The sequence below is a fragment of the Hydra vulgaris genome, chromosome 15 (assembly GCF_038396675.1).
Source record: "Hydra vulgaris chromosome 15, alternate assembly HydraT2T_AEP".
Taxonomy (NCBI): Eukaryota; Metazoa; Cnidaria; class Hydrozoa; order Anthoathecata; family Hydridae; genus Hydra; species Hydra vulgaris.
In genome coordinates, this window is record NC_088934.1 from 21,740,330 (window position 1) to 21,759,416 (window position 19,087).

General features: G+C 28.8%; 2 protein-coding genes across 2 annotated transcripts; both read right to left on the reverse strand.

Moving 5' to 3' along the window:
* Positions 1-3,126: 3,126 nt before the first annotated feature.
* On the reverse strand, positions 3,127-3,891 carry LOC136091818 (uncharacterized). The gene has a single exon (XM_065819530.1). It carries the CDS (start codon positions 3,889-3,891, stop codon positions 3,127-3,129), a length of 765 nt encoding a protein of 254 aa, XP_065675602.1.
* A 2,822-nt stretch (positions 3,892-6,713) lies between these two features.
* LOC136091523 (uncharacterized) lies at positions 6,714-19,087 on the reverse strand. Its single transcript, XM_065819183.1, has 7 exons — positions 19,052-19,087; positions 18,864-18,936; positions 18,664-18,744; positions 8,310-8,336; positions 7,532-7,677; positions 7,388-7,425; positions 6,714-7,253 (listed from the first exon to the last, which is right to left on the reverse strand). Exons 1-7 carry the CDS (start codon positions 19,070-19,072, stop codon positions 7,100-7,102), a joined length of 540 nt encoding a protein of 179 aa, XP_065675255.1. The 5' UTR covers positions 19,073-19,087; the 3' UTR covers positions 6,714-7,099.

Below are 19,087 nucleotides of genomic sequence, written 5' to 3' on the forward strand. Positions count from 1 at the left end.
AAAGTACAATAAAAAAATATTCAGCGGAAATGCAAACAAAGGAGTATTTCCGCAGAAGATGCGGTAGTAAATGTTTTCAATTTTGTTGCGAAATTTGATGATGATCCTGAATGGAGAATCAGGTTTATGATCAGATTAGTTATAATTAAATTAATACTTGCATATAAGTGATATTTTTTATAGGTTTTAATGATTTTTTCAAATTTTTTATTTAATTATCATAATTAAGCAGTGTCTTTGCTATGTACTAAAATTATTAATTAATTTGTTAGCATGTTTTTGGTAAGAATGAAAACGAATACGGTCTTTTCGCTTTGTACCATTAGAGAATATATGTTAATGAAGTAAATTCCGGTCCTAAATCATTTTCCACTTTTTTTCACTTACTGTCTGTTCTGTAAGTAGGGTAGAATAGTTGTCCTTAAAAAATTGGTAGCTTGGTAATTGGTAGCAACACAATTTATAATGATAGCCAGTACAAAATGATCACGTCATCAAAAGAAAACTTACAAATAAAAATCCACTACCACAACTAGGTTTACATAGAGGAGTCAATGTTATAATTAGGAAAATCTAGGCCAGTTAGTATTTCTAAATATGCTACATCATTGGCTAAACCATTCTCAAATTATCCCTCAGCTGAAACGATATATGATATTGTCTTTGATAAAACAGTAAATTTGATACTTTCAATAATAATTAATTTAAAAATCAACGAATAATGCTCTTGCTAAACCTCATTTTAATTTCAACAGTATCTATCAATTTGAAAGAATTACTTGGCTTTTATGTCGTTTTGCGAACTTAAAGGTTACGTAACTTTTCTTGAACACAACTTTTTTCAGAATGTTTTGAACCATTGATATTCTGTGCTGCAATGAGTCTTGACTGTTTTTCTAATAGCCATTTTCAGCCATTTTGATGATAAATGTGCATGACAGATGGAAGAACGGTAGGTTTGCAGCTGTTAGAAGTCTTCTTTAAAAGTTCAACGTTGTATGTGTTTTTATTTTTCAATAAGGACACAGGTAAGGGCATTGTTAAGGAAAGAGGCGTGATCTTCAAGCTCGTTCGTGGTGCTCTGTAATAAACCGTAAAGACTTTTTGAAGGTCCTTGATAACCTCAAAAAAAAAGGTATCTTTCAAGAAATACAACCCAAACAAACCAGCAAAGTATAGAGCTCAGGGAAAGTCGGTTAAATCAGTTCTATTGGGAAGCGTAATGAAAACTAATTTTTGATTTATACGAAGTTAAATCAGCTGCAAAAATTAAGAAAAATATCTTTTTACTGACAATAATAAAACCGCCTCTAGGAGTTGCGGTTGGTGGCAATAAATGTAAACCTGCAATATACAAGTTGAACAGTTTCACAAAATGTGGAACCTATGTTGGGGATAACTGTGTTTGGTTTTCTAACTACCAAAGTCAAAGAAAGGTATCCCCAACATAGGTTCCATATTTTGTATCCCCAGGTGGAGTATTGTAGCTATTCCATACATAATCAATACAGCGGGGGTATCAACATCAACACTCTATGTTTTCAATACAAAAATGTGTCAATCAAGTTCATCAACACTCTATGTATTCAATACAAAAATGTGTCTTTTGAAGTTTGATTCATTTTAAATCGGAATGTATATTGTTTTTGACCTAGTTAAGTCATTTATTCAACAAGCACTGCACGGTTACTCCCGATCGAATCATGCAAAATTTATTTTGTTCACAAAATGCTTGGAGATAATGATCCAACAGCTAAGAGAAAAGAATGCGTTTAAGATTTAACGCCAGAGCTAGCGTCAAGAGCTAGCCAGAGCTAGCGTCAACCCTCGTACCTTGCTAACTTAAAACTTTTATTAAAGCCCTATTCATAATTGCATGTTTTAACATATACAATTTTGATTAGCTTTACTTACCATTTTTTCAATGGGGTTTTCATATTTTAAATTGTTTGCAATATAAATACTTAAGTCTCTTTCCAATGATGTTGCTACTAGTTCATTTTAAATGTTTCAGTACCATTATATTTTAAAGTAAGCAACCCGTGCAACTGTATTTTCATTTACTGTAATTAAGAAAAATCACTAAAATCAATGCATGATTTTACATTATCTTTATTAAAACCATTTTTTTTTTCCAGTTCAATAAGATGTCAAGATCAACCTGTAGATAGTGATTTATTTATTTTTACCTTTAAGTACAATATTTTTTTAATTTGTTAGCTTTATTATTCAATTTTTTTGTTACATTATTTATATAAATTGTAAATAGGATTTTTATACTTTTTGTTGCTACTTCAAACTACAAGCCTATTTCAGTCTACTACTTAAAGATCCTAAAACATCAGTTAAATGTGAAGCATGTTGAAATTGAAGAACCTTTGAAAAAAAAAGAGTAAGGCTGAAGAGCCTAATTTTTTTCTAGCTAAAAATTCAAATTTAATGATTAACAAGGCTTCCTTTAATGTTTTGGACTGTATCAAAAAAGAAATGTCTGTATTCGAAGGATCAAATGACTGCCCGAAAATGCCAAATGTCTTTACCACCATTATCAGTTGAAGCAGAAAGATGCTTTTATGTGCTGCTGGTCTTTATAACACTAGTTGAGAACATCATTGAATTATAAAATGATTGACGCATTATGTTTTTAGCAAATTTAAAAGTTTAGTTATATTTTCTTTCATTTGGTTATACCTATATAGTACTATAACACAAAAATGTATATAAAATTTATGTTTTGAAAATAACTTAAATTACTTAAAATTACTTAGGTTACTTAAGTAATTTGAAAAAAAGCTTAAAATTGCTTAAATAATTTTTTCCCATTATTTGAACATCCCTAAAGATGAAAAGAACAAGAAGAAAAAGCTTATGTCTTATCAATAATCCACTTATTTATCTACACACACTCAAATAAATCCATTTATTTAAAAATGAAAATAAAAGCAAAATTTTGTGAAGAAGTTGGAAAAAAATGCAAAAGTATAGAGTATTCTAAGAATATTTTAGACTTTAAAAGTTATTTTAAAAAGTATAACTGATAAGATTAAAAATTGTTTCAAAGCAAATATAATGAACAGATAATTTATAATCAAAACTGTTTATTCTTAGTTGATTGCGCACGTTGCACTACTTCATATTCTTAAAAAGCTTGTTTACTGCTATATACTTCATATTCTTAAAAAGATTGTTTGCTGCTATATACTTCATACTCTTAAAAAGCTTGTTTGCTGCTATATACTTCATATTCTTAAAAAGCTTGTTTGCTGCTATATACTTCATATTCTTAAAAAGATTGTTTGCTGCTATATACTTCATATTCTTAAAAAGATTGTTTGCTGCTATATACTTCATATTCTTAAAAAGATTGTTTGCTGCTATATACTTCATACTCTTAAAAAGCTTGTTTGCTGCTATATACTTCATACTCTTAAAAAGCTTGTTTGCTGCTATATACTTCATATTCTTAAAAAGCTTGTTTGCTGCTATATACTTCATATTCTTAAAAAGCTTGTTTGCTGCTATATACTTCATACTCTTAAAAAGCTTGTTTGCTGCTATATACTTCATACTCTTAAAAAGCTTGTTTGCTGCTATATACTTCATATTCTTAAAAAGCTTGTTTGCTGCTATATACTTCATATTCTTAAAAAGCTTGTTTGCTGCTATATACTTCATATTCTTAAAAAGATTGTTTGCTGCTATATACTTCATACTCTTAAAAAGCTTGTTTGCTGCTATATACTTCATATTCTTAAAAAGCTTGTTTGCTGCTATATACTTCATATTCTTAAAAAGATTGTTTGCTGCTATATACTTCATATTCTTAAAAAGCTTGTTTGCTGCTATATACTTCATATTCTTAAAAAGATTGTTTGCTGCTATATACTTCATATTCTTAAAAAGATTGTTTGCTGCTATATACTTCAGTTAAAAAATTTTTAATACCTTGTTTAAATAAAATTACTATTGTTGCATCAAAATGAAAAGAAAAAAATCTTTACCATAATAAAAAAAACACAAAGTTTCGTGTAACCATTAGTACGTTTGTAAAGAAACCACTGTAATACCTTTAGACTGAAAAGTTGAAAAAATTCCATCTTCATCTTCCTTCAATAAGTTGTCCTGCAAAGAAGTTATATAGGATCCTCGAAATACAAATGAAGATTTTTTTATGAGTTTTGTCTTATTTAAATGAGCTTTATTTTACTTAAAAACATAGTTTCACTTTTTAAATGTCCAAAATGCGAAGATTTTGTTAATATACAGTTTAGTTCTTCAGAAAAAAGAAGAAGGTATTGGACTTAAAACTTGTTGCAATAGTTGTTAATGAGAAACTGTTTATTTATTATAGTGTTGCTAAAAAGAATACTAATGTAAAATAAAATAATCTAGTTATATAATAATAGTTACATAAGTGTGTTTGGTGTAAACTGTTTGAGATTAAACCTTATGCTGTACATTTTATGAAATGAATAAAGAAAATCATTTTTTTATGCACGTTATATGTTTATTGTACAAATCCTGGCTGGAAAATTGGCTGGAAAATTGACTGGAAAAAAGACATGGATAAAAATATTTTTATCTTAGCTACTATGTGTACACTATAAAACTTTATGCTGTGTGTACACTATAAAATATTTATATATTTGTTCTAATAACTTTCTTGAAAAATATTTATATAGCAAAACATAAAAAAAAGTTCAAATGAATTGTTAATCATTAGAAACAAAATACATCTTAAAAGAACTACTATAAATATTGAAGTAGCATCAGTAATATACCAAAAAAGTTAATAGAAATACAAATAGGTTTTTGTGACCAAACTAAAACATTAGTAGGTGTAACGTAAAAAGCGATTTTGTACTAGGGGAAAGTCGGGTAACCCCAGACAGCGGTTAACTCCGGACACTTAGTGTACAGCTTAAACTAAAGAAACTATGTGATTTTAAACGCTATAAAAACATTATTTGAGTAAAATTATGGCATATATAAAATATCTATCATAATATGTAGAAGCGATTGACTGGGAGTGAAAAATATTGTTTTCCACCACCAGAAGAGCGATGTATCATCATATTTGATTATTTTATTTATTTATTTAACTTTTATTTCGCTGATTAAACAATATTACAATTTTTCATATAAAATAAATAAACATCGTTAACATAAAATAACATCGTTAACAAAAAAATAACATCACAGATAACATCAAAAATAACATCGTTAACATAAAAAACCTTTATAAAAAACGTTTTTAATCTTTTTAATTTATAATATATATATACTGTTATAATCAGTCAGGGACTCAAAGAAGGTAAGGATGATGCGTTTATCATCGCAACCTTTTCATAGAGTCACTATTGAAAAAAAAATTAAAAAAACACTTTAATTTTTAAAGAAAAATAAAAAATTTAATAAAATTAAAACACATAAGAAGAAAAAAATAAATAAAAAGAAAAAATACAAAAAAATCTGAAAACAAATACTGTAAACTATAATATATATGTCAGGAATTAAGGAGATGCATTTTAGATTCACATATTAATATACCTAATTTTTATGTAAATTAATAACTTTTATTAGATTAAAAATACATTTTTATTTACTATATATTTTTTTAAATAAAATTCGTTTAATACTTTAATTTACTGGTTTTAAAACCAGTATTTATGAATGAGATATAATCGGGTGGTATCGGACACAAGTTTGGAGGGCGGCTCCCTACAACTTAATCCGTTTACATATTAAAAACAAGCATCTTTTTTTTACATAAATAATACATTTAATATAATGGTCAAACCCATAATAGTAATTCATTTAATTCCAATAAAAAGACCTAAGATACACAATAATTATTTTTTTTGTTTCTAATTCAATAGATGAATGTTTATACTTTTAAAAAAAGTCGTTTGGCACTTAGTTTTCTTTTATTACTTGTGTTCAATCTTTTTTTTTTTAAATGGCCGGGGCTACCCGACTTTCCCCTATATTTATTTAACTTGCATTTTTTTTAAACTCATATTTTTTGGGTTAAGTTGTTAAGAATCCTAAATAGATTCTTCATTTTCCTCAATTATATAAATTCTTGTTAACAATCTTTTTATTTCTTGACGCATAACGGTTTTTTTTAACATTGAAAATATATTTTCAATTTTTTTGTTCGTATTTTTTAGTACTTCGTAAATAATTTTGTAGACTAGTAAAATTATGACGCTTTGTAAATATCTTACGCAGTGCATCGGCTAAATCAATTCTCAAAACTGAGAATTGATTTAGCTGATCTAATTTATCAAACATAAATAAAAAAGTTGTTTCCGCAGTAACGGGAATCGAAGAGGATATTTTTAAAACTAATTATCGAATTGATTCGAAATTAGGAACACTTATTGTATTAGTATCTACAGCATACACTTGAATAATCTTTACTGCTAATCTTGATGGTAATAAAAAAAAATTTGTGCCATAAATTACACCAAATATTGTCCAAATTTTAAAAAAATGCGTAAATTTTATTGAATTTAAGACCTAATTTAAATCTTTTTAATGACACAAGTAATATATTATCAACCAAAACTTCAATAAAAAAAAAAAGAATTAAGAGTCACGCAAGAATGTTGTTGAAATAGAAATGATAGTTCGTTTAAGCAGAGACATGGTACTTTTTTCGTAAAAGAGACACAACTTACGACGATAAGACAGAGAATCAACCTTAATTGGTAGAAGCCCAACTATATTTAATATACATAGAATAGTATAGATAAAAATTATTGCATCAAAATATCAGTGACAATTTAATATGTAAAAATTATACAATTTGTTAAAAAAGTAGTTAAATATTTATAAGATACGTGATAAAGCTAATAAATAATAGTTAGATATAGAAATATTTGGAAATGCAAAATTATATGAAATATATATTTTTATATTAAATACAAAAAAGACACTACAATACTGCAACCCTTTGAAGAAATTGTGTCGTTACAGTATTTCGATTTTTCAAAAATTACTAAGGTTACTATGGTTTTTCTAATATTTTGCTTTGAGCTATTAAGTAATAAGTATAAATTATTCGCGAGCAGACAGTAATGAATCAAAATTTTCAAATTTCAAAAGAAGCTTTTGGCTGGACCATTTGATGAAATGCATTTTGTGGAACGGAAATGACTTGAGTTTTTGGTCTCTCTCGCAGTATCGGCTTACTTACTCTTCGTGTCGGAAGCTTTGGAGATTCGGCTGAATTTTCAGATTTCAACCTGGTTCAGGCAATTAAACATTTCAGTAATAATATGAAGAAAGCGAAGAAAAAAAGAAAGGGAAACACTTAATCGAGGCTGTACTCATTTCAGTTCACATAAATTTAAGTCAACTAAAATGTTACTGAACTTACCTGACCTCGTGCTTTTTTGCAAGTTTTAAGAAAGACATCTGAAAATGAAAAATAGAAACCAGTAAATTAATACTTTTTTCAAGTAAAAAATATCTTGAAAATATTATGTAAAAATCTTCATCTTGATATATTAACTATTCTTACTGATCTTGGAGTCACAACGCTCATTGTCTTCAGATGAGATCTTGTTGACTCAGGTAAATCAGATACTAGCTCCGTTTCAGAAATACTTCCCTTATGGAGCTTGTTTAGAGTCGTCAAAGTGTCATGGGAAATAACGACATCTGCAGCTACAATATCAAGATATTTAGAAAAATACGTTTTTCATCTTTATAAAAATTTATATTTTATTTTAAGATTCTTGACAATTTTTGTGAAATTCACAAACATTACATATATTCTTATTTATTAAATCTGTTTATCATAAAATCAAATTATTACATATATTAAGTATAAAAATACCGATCAACAAAAACAAAAACTTGAATGAAATATTTTAAAAGCCTATAAAATTAGGAAACCTTTTATTAATAAAGTTAAGGGAGTTGACTGCTACACATAAGTTTAAAGAAGTTAAAAAATCTAAACAGATTGATTTATCAACAATTTTTCTAGCATAAATACTAAGCTCAGAATTTTTAAGCCGGAACAGACTCTTGTCTTAATGTTTTCGCTAGTTTGGGCTTCATGGTCGGAGATATATTTATCGAGTGCTGATTCTGTAAAGAACCTCGTCTTTCAAGGATGGCATTCGACCTTACCCAATCTGGTTCTATTGGAAAGAAAACAAAACAAAAAATCCTTAAACCTAAATGTGATGAAAATAGCCGTGGAAACTGTTAAAAAAGGTTTTTATAAATTCAATACAAAATGTGAACAGTTAACTCCTTTAACGTAAATGAAAAGTTACATATATACTGACCAAGAATTAATGATCTTCCAAGTTTTCCTAAAATAAAATATAAAATAAAATAGGACATATATGAAAAAAATAAATTAACCTTTCCATCAGGCAATAAAAAATTCTTTTTGACTTTATACATTTAAAATAAGTAATAATTATTTTGAAATTTTTTGACTAACGCTCCCTTAAGTAAACAAAGTGATGTGGATCTTTTCAGATCTCAAAGCAATTAAATTGATCATAAATTTCATATAATTAACTTTTATATAACTACATTTTATATAATTATATATTTATTATTATTAAAATTTGCATAAAGATGCTCATTACAACTATTGATAAATTTTTTGTAGGTTAGAAATGAATATATAATTCATTAACTGTTTTTGAACTTGTAAGATTTAGACCTATATGCTAAATTATTTTAAAGTTTGCCTTCTTATAATGTGACAAAAATTAAAACGGTTTGGCTATTAGAAAAGAAATTTTTACTATTTTAAAGAGCTTTCCGCTCAATCGAAAACTGTCTGGCAAAATGAGCATAGGTCAAAAAAATAGGCATAGGTCAAAAAGATGGGCATAGATCAAATAAACTTTATTTAATCTCAATTTTAAAATGAGAAAAGCATTCGACATATCAAAAAAATACAATATAAATATAAATAAATATGTAAATACAAATTTTTTTTTTTTTAAACATCTTCGCTTCCAAAAAGGCTGCAAGCAACCACTAATTAAAGTTGGAAGTTACTGGAAGATGAAGATTGTAGAGCAAGATAACGATTGACAGACAATTTAAAGGATTGCAAATTATTTGAATCGAGAAAGCAAGATGAAGAAAGCAAATTCCAAAGAACAAATGTTCGAGGAAAATAACTAGACGAATAAGCGTTTTTAGAGCACTTAGGAACAGTCGCAGAAAAAGGATGAGACTTAATTGAATGACAAGTAACACGAGAATGAATTTTAGAAGATGGAACAAGAGACGCTAGCTCTCTTGAGCAGTGCCCATTATAGTATTTGTGGAAAAGAGAAAGAGAAGCAACATTACGACAATGTGATAATGGTTGGAGGTTGGCTGCAAGAGCAGGTCCAACTATGTTTACAATGCGTTTTTGCACCTTGTCTAAAAGAGAAAGGGCATCATTAGAAGATCCACCCCAGATATGGCAACAGTATTCCATACAAGACTGGATTTGAGATTTATAGAGATAGAGAATAGAATCCGAAGTAAGAAAGTGTCGAGCTCGATAAAGAGATGCAACCTTAGAAGATGCTAACTTTGCAACTGATTTGATATATGGTTTCCAAGAAAGATTGGAAGTAAGAGTTAATCCTAGAAGATGAAGAGTAGATGACTCATCGAGTACATCACCATTCATAAATATAGGAAGATCTAACTTATTGCGATAACGATTGGCTGAAAAAAACTGAGTTTTATCTGTATTGAAGTTCACCAGCCACTGTGAGTCCCATGCTGTAGCAGAAGTGAGATCCTTTTCAAGCTCAAATGCCCCCTCCAAGCAATCAGAGGGTGTTGGTTTCTTATCACGACAAGAATAAATGGTAGTATCATCAGCAAACAATGCCACCTTAGATGTGAGAATATCTGGAAGATCGTTAATGTAAATTAAAAAGAGTATAGGGCCAAGGATAGAACTTTGAGGAACCCCTGAAGTTACAGAATAAGAAGAGTGCTGTCCATCGAGGACAACTTTTATGCTACGATTGGAAAGGAAGGATTCAATAATCTTAAAGATGTTGCCAGATACACCATAAGAAGAAAGCTTATGGAGAAGACCAGCATGCCAAACTTTATCAAAAACTTTTGAAATGTCAAGAGCAATGGCCTTAACCTCTCCACCTTTATCTAATGCACAATAAAACCTATCAGTTATTACTGTTAGCAAATCAGCTACAGAATGAGAAGATCAAAATCCATATTGATGGTCAGAAAGTAAGTTATTAGATTCAAGATGAGAGATTAAGTGTTTGTTAATTAAAGATTCAAAAACCTTTTATTATGATAGGAAGAAGATTAATGGGATGGTAGTCAGATCGCTCTCCAGAATTTTTGAAGATAGGGATAACGGATGCCACATTCCAGCAGGCTGGAAAACAAGACTCTAATAAGCACTTGTTGAACAGTTTTGAGAGTATAGACGACAGCTTTGGAGAACATTTCTGCAAGACAATAACAGGTATGTTGTCCGGACCACAAGCTGTAGAAGAGTCTAGGTAGGAAATCACTTTAGATACAGAAGCTGGAGTGATATGAATGCCATGCAATGGATCAACCTGTTTGATGACTAACTCAGGTAGAATGCAACTAGTAGAAACAAGAGATGATATTGATGAAAAATTCTTAGCAAACAATTCAGCTTTGTCTTTAGGTGAGGTGACTAAGTCTGAACCATACAAGAGAGGTGGAATTAAAGATTTGCCCTTATTATTAATACTATTAAAGATTCTCCAGAATTGACGTGAGCCTAATTTTTGAGATGAGATACGAGATTTCATGACCTGAGAATAGGGCTTTGGCATTAGATAAAACTTTTTTACAATGGTTTCTAGCAGTAATAAACAGACATCTGTTTTCTGGAGAATTGTTTTGCTGATAGATATGGAAGTAATGGTTTTGATTGGCAATCACAGCAGCACAGTGTGAGGAAAACCATGGAAGAGAGTGAGGCTTGACTTGGAATCGTCGAGAGGTAACAAATGATTCCATGCCAGGCTGAATATACGAAGTTATGTAAGAAGCACATTTGTTGACAGGAAGACGAAAGATTTCTAACCAAGAGCCATTACGAAGAAAAACACGGAAAGAATCCCTGTCAGCTTTACTGTAGTAGTAAGAGATACGATAATAGGCGGATTTAGGTGATAAAGAAGAATAAGATATTAGTTTTAGAGAGATCAAACTGTGATCAGAAGCACCTAAGGGTGAATGTGGAGAAACTGAGCACTGACTTGGATCAGAAACAAGACATAAGTCGAGTAGAGAAGGTTATTGATATGGGTTGTTTGGAAAGCGAGTTGGAGAGTTAACTATTTGAGTTAGGGATTGAGAAAGGCAAAAGTTGTGGGCTTTAATGCCTGCAGAATCACTGACACTAGAGCCAAGCCATTCAGAGTGGCGAGCATTTAAGTCACCAACAACAACTATGTTAGCTGATGGATAAAGAGAGAGGGCTTGGTCAATATGATCAGAAATAACGTCAAAAAGTGTGCAGTCTTGAGATGAAGGAGAGCGATATAGAACAAAGAGAAAGGCAATAGAGTGAAGTGGTGCTAAACGAAAGCACATAAAAGAATAGTCTGCGGATTCAAACCTAGTTTCACCACAAATGGGTGAATTCTTACGAATGTAAATCCCCAGGCCAAGCATGTGACTATTAGAGTCTTTACGAATTAAAGGAAGATAACCATCAACACTAAGATCGCAAGATGAGACAGCTTAACTCAAATTAGTCTCACAATGAGCAAGTAGGTCTGGTGAACTTTGAAGAGATAAGACTCGACAGAAGAAAAGTTACTTCGAAGACCACGAATATTAGTGAATGATAGGTTTAGAGAACTTGGTGGTTTTTGTGTTTATTTTTAAATTTGTTGAAGAACTTGACTCAAAGCATAGATAGTACTCAGAACACTGTTTAATAGCTCAAGCAATTGCCTCATTACTATTAATAAACTCTAAGCCGTAACAAAGGGCTCTAAATGTGGCCTCGGCAATGCACACCAAAAGTACAAACAGGGACACCATCCATGCACAAAATGGCACTGTTAATACTTCGATATTTTTCAGCTGTTGATGGAATCAGCCTCTCTGAGAGCTACCACGGGAAAAATAGAATAAATAAAAAAAAATAGAATGAGTTATGAAAAACAGCTGATCACAATAAAGTAAACAGCAGTGAAACATGCCTTATTCGAAATGCATTTTTTAAAAACCTTAATATACCCCCCCCCCCACACACACACACACACACTAGAACACCTTTTTTTGAAAAAGAAAAGAAAATCAAAAAAACACATTTTTTGCTGTAATAAATGCTCTTCATGTGTAAGCATTGCAAGAGATTCTGTTAATAATTCGTCACCTAAGAACCGAGAGGCCATATGTCTACATTTTGTTTTTTTTTCTTTTTATTATCAATAAGTATTCAACAATCAATAGGGTATGTGTCCAATAAATTTAGTCTCAAGAATGATACAACTTTTAAAAATATTTTGAAAAATACTCACACATCTGGCAGAAAGTCTTTAAATTTAATTTTAAAACTTGATTTTCTTGGAAACACAATATACGGTCTCTTGATTCTCGGCTGGCGAATTGTTAAAACATATTGAACAGAAAACTTTGACCTTCTGTTTAACTTCTTTTAGTTATTAGTTTATATGTGCACGTAGGAATTGCAATCCAGCACACTTTTCAATCTACTCTGTTACTTTCGTAAGCAGAAATTTCCTTTTTTAATAATTTTTCAAAATCAAGTGAGTCAAAATTTGACATCTTCTTTACAATTTCTGTCCATTTTTTCTTCTCTTTCTGCAAAAGATCAAGGCTCAGATCATTCCAGAGAAATCAAATTTCTGCTTTCTCCAAAAGAAGATCCATTGTCCTACCATAATGTATATTACATATTGTCCTTAATTAGATAATTCCAGATAATTCCTTAAGTCTTGCTATACATATTGTATTTTGATAAAAAGTTGATAATAAAAAGGAATTTGAGTTCCTTAAGAGTCTAGATGAGTTCTATAATGATCACGAGGAAGAATCATTCCCGCTAAATCAACCCTGAAGGCAACCACTGGCTTAACCAACTTGGTCATTAGGTCTTTCGTAATGGAATCGAACTCTGGCAGAGTTTAAAGTCGTTTAAAGTTGAACCTGTGAGCATACACAGTCGACGATGAATGCTTTTCAGATCAAACAGCAATATAAGTGGGACCAAAGTAGGAAAATGCATCAGGTTTTCCAAGCCCATCTGGTTTGATTTCAATGACCCAGTCATGACCAGGAAGAGAAACTTGATATTCCATATGCATTTATATAGGAGCTAGTTTGTTATCAGCGGTAATTCCAATTGAAATCCGAGCTTTATTGTCTTGACTTATAAAGCACACACCCTTAAAAAGCCTAAAAAAGAGCTAACTTTTTCCACATTCCTTATAGTTGCTGTACAAAATGGATCATCCATGTGACTTGTATGAAGATTATTTTGGGCTTGTATCAATTTGATTGGAACCATAATAAATAATAAGTGAATAAATAAAGCTATAAAGGTATATTTAGGCCTAATATAGTCCATGTTATTAAAACTAAAATAAAAAAATTCTATAACATGACATCTTTTACTGATGACCCCCTCTCCCTCTATTAGCATGACGTCCTTTAAAAATGGCTTCTTAGCAATCATATGCGATACCATTTTTTCTATCTAAATTTCTTTAACGAAAAACGTGTCAATTGTTCTGACCTTTTTCTATGGAATCACTTCTTCATCTTTGCACTTGATAGATACTTCAAACTCTTGTTAAATGCTTCTTGTTCTTTATAAGTTGAAGCTACGCCTTGTTGTAAAACATTTGATTTTAAATAGACAATGTTTAGTTTTTAAATCTGTTAATAATCTTTGTTGACCTTTGACTATTAAAAAAAAAAAGCCAAATATAACATGTCCTTTACATTTTCACCTTTATTTAAAATAACTCCAAATTATTTTGCAACATGCTTAGTAGAATACTTTAAAACTCTGCTTTCCAAAGTCTTCGAAACTACTACAAATATTTTAATAAATATTTTTAAAACTCTGCTTTCCAAAGTCTTCGAAACTACTACAAATATTTTAATAAATATTTTTTTAACTTATTAAATATTTTTTTAACAAATTTTTCATGGAACAATATGTGATTCGCAATATTTTGAAAACTGAATTCTAAACTTTTAAAAAATAATTTCACTGTATGCACACAAATATAGGTACTATAAACTTTAAAAAAATAATTTCACTATATGCACACAAATATAGGTACTATAAACTTAAAAAAATAATTTCACTGTAAGCACACAAATATAGGTACTATAAACTTTAAAAAAATAATTTTACTGTATGCACACAAATATAAATAAAAATTGTGACTAAAAGAGTTTTAATGAGACTAATGTGTACATAAAAGTAAATAACTAGTAAATAACACATCATTGTCAGACGCGTCGCAAATGCAACACTTCTCACTAACATCGTACATCAACCAATAGTATCGACATTTTTCAGTAAGCATTTGATTGTGGTGCGCGTTTTTTTCCCCCAGCATTTTTTTTTTGGATTTGTTACGCTATTAAACTTTACATTCATGTCTAAAAAATTCACATCTTTGTTAAGAATAATAAGTTCTATTATTGTTTATAGATAGTAATGGCTTTCAATTTATTTGAGCATGTTCAAGTTCAAACATTCGAACTTTTGCCATTCTTCAAAAAGTTCAAACTTTTTACCTCTGAATGTTCGAAAATGTATATATATTAAAACTAAAGTTCTTTATTATTATTATTACTATTTATTAACAGTTAAACCAAAATCTTTTTCGAATTGTGACTCTTTTAGACAGTTTTTGTTACTACTAATATTTGTTGTAACAAGTAAAGAAACACTTTTAAAATTTAAACAATAAACGGATTATGCAGACAAATTTTTTTTAAAACTGTTTGCCGGTACATTTAAATTGTCAATCTTTTAAATCAAAAATAGTGACATGTGTTATGTATTTTTAACTGTTGAACTTGGTGATACCGATAAAAATATTGATAAAATTTTTGTAAAAAGCCACAACAAAACTTTTGTTTGTAATTTTATACGCAAAAATAAAGGACATATAACGATACACAAAAATATACAACAATATAAAAACTTCTCTTTTTTTTTCCTTTTTTTTCCCAATAACATTTTTTGCTGGTTATTTTTTATAGTTATTTTCCATTTTTGAACATTTTTTCTTTTAACTTGTATAAAAACTTTTCACGTATATTTTTAAATTGTGTCACTATTTTGGAATTTCATTGATTAATTGTGTTAGATCCTTTTTTTTAATAATTTAAATTATTAACTAAATTCATATAACTATTACAAAAAAAATAAATTGTTATAATTGACATTGGGATTTGATTAATTTTAAATATAAAACTAAATCTTTAAAATCCAATAACGTAAAATAAGGAAAAATTCCTTCAATCTCAATCATATAAAATTGTTAGGAGAGCAGTCCAAGACTACTCTCGGCCACTCTTACTCTCTCTCTCTTTCTCTCTAAATGATTAAATTGACTTAGCTCAACTTCAGCATCGTAGCTAAGACAAATTGGTTTAAAGTTGAAATATCAGCCGAAATTCTTAAACAAAAGCCATCAATTTGATCAGTAATAAGCCTAATTCATTTGATTCAAATTTTGACAAAGACATTGTAGCTTCTATTACTGATGAAGCTAGCTAGATAAAAAAAATTGGTCATGACACAGCCTAAACATGAAATGTGTTACAACCACGCTATTTATCTATGTGTGGTTGATGTGCTTTTTACAAAAAACAAAGTTGATGCACATGTTTATGATTATAACAATGTTGATGGAAGCTGTAGATTCTTATCAAAGTTAAAGTGATGAAGATGGAAGATGGTAGCTGTAGATTCTTATCAAGATTAAAGTGGCGATGAAATAAAGTTCAGGCCTTGTTACGAGATTTCGCTGCGTAACGAAAACGCGTAACGCATATCTAAGAAACTCAACTCAGCAAATATATTTTGCATCATTAGAAGTTATATTGCGTCACTAGAGTCTTTTCAAGTACCGCATTGTAATTAAAGTTATTTTATTGACACATTAAAAATCATACAAGCAGTTTTTTTTCTCTCACTATAACAAAAGTTACAAATAAAATCTAAGTTCCTACTTAAAAAAACACATTTATTATTTTTTTAAATATGAACTAAATTTTATTTTGAAAAAAAATATTTTTTTTATAAAACGTATAATAATATTTGTTTATTTTCTTATAGGGTTGGTTTTTGGTTATTTTATTAACTGTTAATAAATTTTTTCTGTTAATAAATTTCTGTTAATAACTGTTAATAAATTTTTTCTTTTTTTAAATTTATTTTGTAAACTCTTTTTAATAATGTTTTTAAACAATAAAGAGTTGTTTATCAGTTACCGATAACGTATTCATGATCATAATTTATTTTCATAAGTTAAAAGAACGTCATTAAAACTTTACGTTCTTGAATTAACAATAAACAAAATATCTTATTAATAAAATATTTACATCAAAATAAAATCGTGCATTTTTTAAACTATTATAAAAAAAAATAACTTTTATATTTAAAAAGGAATTTATATATTTAATTTCTTAAGATAAAATTTAAAACACTTTAATTTTTTTAACTAATTTTTAACAACAACAACAAAAATTATTAAACAAACTGTTTCTTTAACAAAAAATCTATTTGTTTACAATAGCGGTTAAATGCTTTTACCGCAAGTAAAAGCATTTAACCTCAATTTCTTTATTTCTTGTGAATAAACGACGTCACGTTAACAACATCAAAAGATAATTTAAATATTCTAAAAGATGAAAGTTTTTGCGTAGCACAAAACTGCTGAACGCGTAGGCAAATCGCCTTTTCGCAGGCAAAATGCGAGCTGCGTAACGCTTCTTAACAAGGCCTGAAAGTTGATGATATTTAAATTGTTCGTGCAGTCATGACAACATTCTTTTCTATTACTGAAACTTAAATATCAAGAAACTGTTGCAAAAATAAGAAAATTGGTTAAATAACTTTGTAGATCACCAGCAAGAAATGATGACGGACTTCAAAAATTGAAAAAGCTTTGGTTTGTAATTTAAAAACAAGTGGGTGCACTACTAATTATATGCTTAAACAGTTTTTAGAGGTGAAAACAGAAGTAAAAACAGCTTTAATTGGTAAGAATATTGATTTTACTGACTAAAAATTAGCTTAATGACAGGCTTTATGATCGGCAATTAACACTCTTTCAAAAAGAAGAAACTTATCTTTTGTATTCTAAAATTGTGATTGATCATACAAGAAGAAAAACTCAACAAAACTATAAGCACTTACCTATAAGTCAACTTGTTAAACAGCTATTTGAAAATAGAATTATTAAAAGAAGAAACATTGATTTAATTCTACTCATGAAGTACTTGTCAAATCTCGAATAAATTTAGACCAATTTAGCAACAAGATTTAAAAAAAAAAACTAATCTTTCCACCAATCTCATTCAGCGATTATTTAAGCCATCTGACAATTGTTCTGTTGATGAAAAGGAAGTAAACACTAATGGTATAACTCATAAAGTGAGAAGTAATAAAAACTGATTGAACTTAGCTCAACAATTCGAACGTTTTTATTGAACAATCAGATATTGAAATGAAACTTGAGGAAATTGCATCAAAACTTGTTTAAAAAGAAATGGCTGTAAAAGTGTAAAAGGTTGTCATTGATTTTTTTTAAGAAAAAAGTTTTACCTGGCAGTCCTAATTTTGAAAGAAACAAAGAATAATTAACAAGCAAGGGAGTGCCGCCACACTAAGGGTTTAGGTTAAGGCAGCAATCTTTCATTATTCTTAGGGGTTTTTTTGTTTATTTTTTTCTCCAAAAAATACTAAAATAGGAAGTAGGGGCAAAGTGGCATTAGCAAACATGCTGATCAAATTTATCTGAACCAGTATCTGGTCTGCATGTATGGATGTGAAAATTGGTTCTAAATCTCAGGTTGTTAGTTTTTCCTTTACATGTTTTTTTTTCCATCACATCCATTACACAACAGAAAATAAGTAACATTTTTTGAATTACAAGACCAATGTTTTAATGTTCTTTACTTTACCAAATGATGTGGTAGAATGTTTGATAAACTGAAGGTACATAGTACATATTTTATAGTACATAGTACATAAAATATTAAATATTTGTATTGATTTTATATATATATATATATATATATATATATATATATATATATATATATATATATATATATGTTCTTTACTTTACCAAATGATGTGGTAGAATGTTTGATAAACTGAAGGTACATAGTACATATTTTATAGTACATAGTACATAAAATATTAAATATTTGTATTGATTTTATATATATATATATATATATATATATATATATATATATATATATATATTTTAAAAAAAAAAGTTGTTTTAATGTTTACCCTAATGTGCGTGCGTGTGTGTGTGTGTGTTTATATATATATATATATATATATATATATATATATATATATATATATATATATATATATATATATATATATACTTGATATAAATTTATATTTACGTTGAACATCAGCAGCTACAGTATCTTTAACAATGTCTTTTGGTTTTTTGCCACTGTGGTCACGTTGATGTATGTTTGCACCTAGTTAAAACAGATGTTTATCAAAGAACAACTATTTTTTAGAAAAAATCAGATGAAAAGGTAATCTGTATTTTGAAAATTAAAACGAAAACTTTGAGCATTATAAAAAAACAATATACCATAAAGCTCAATTAATTGCACTATGACTTGATTATGACCACTTGCAGCTGCTAAGTGCAGAGGAGTATATCCCTAATACAATGAAAAAAAAAATTGTTAGCAATACTTTCTTAATTAACTCAATGCAAAACAAAAATAATATCCAGAGAAAACAACATCAATAAATGCAATAAAAAATATTAATTACAGAATATGATGAACAAAACATACCATCTAACAAGAA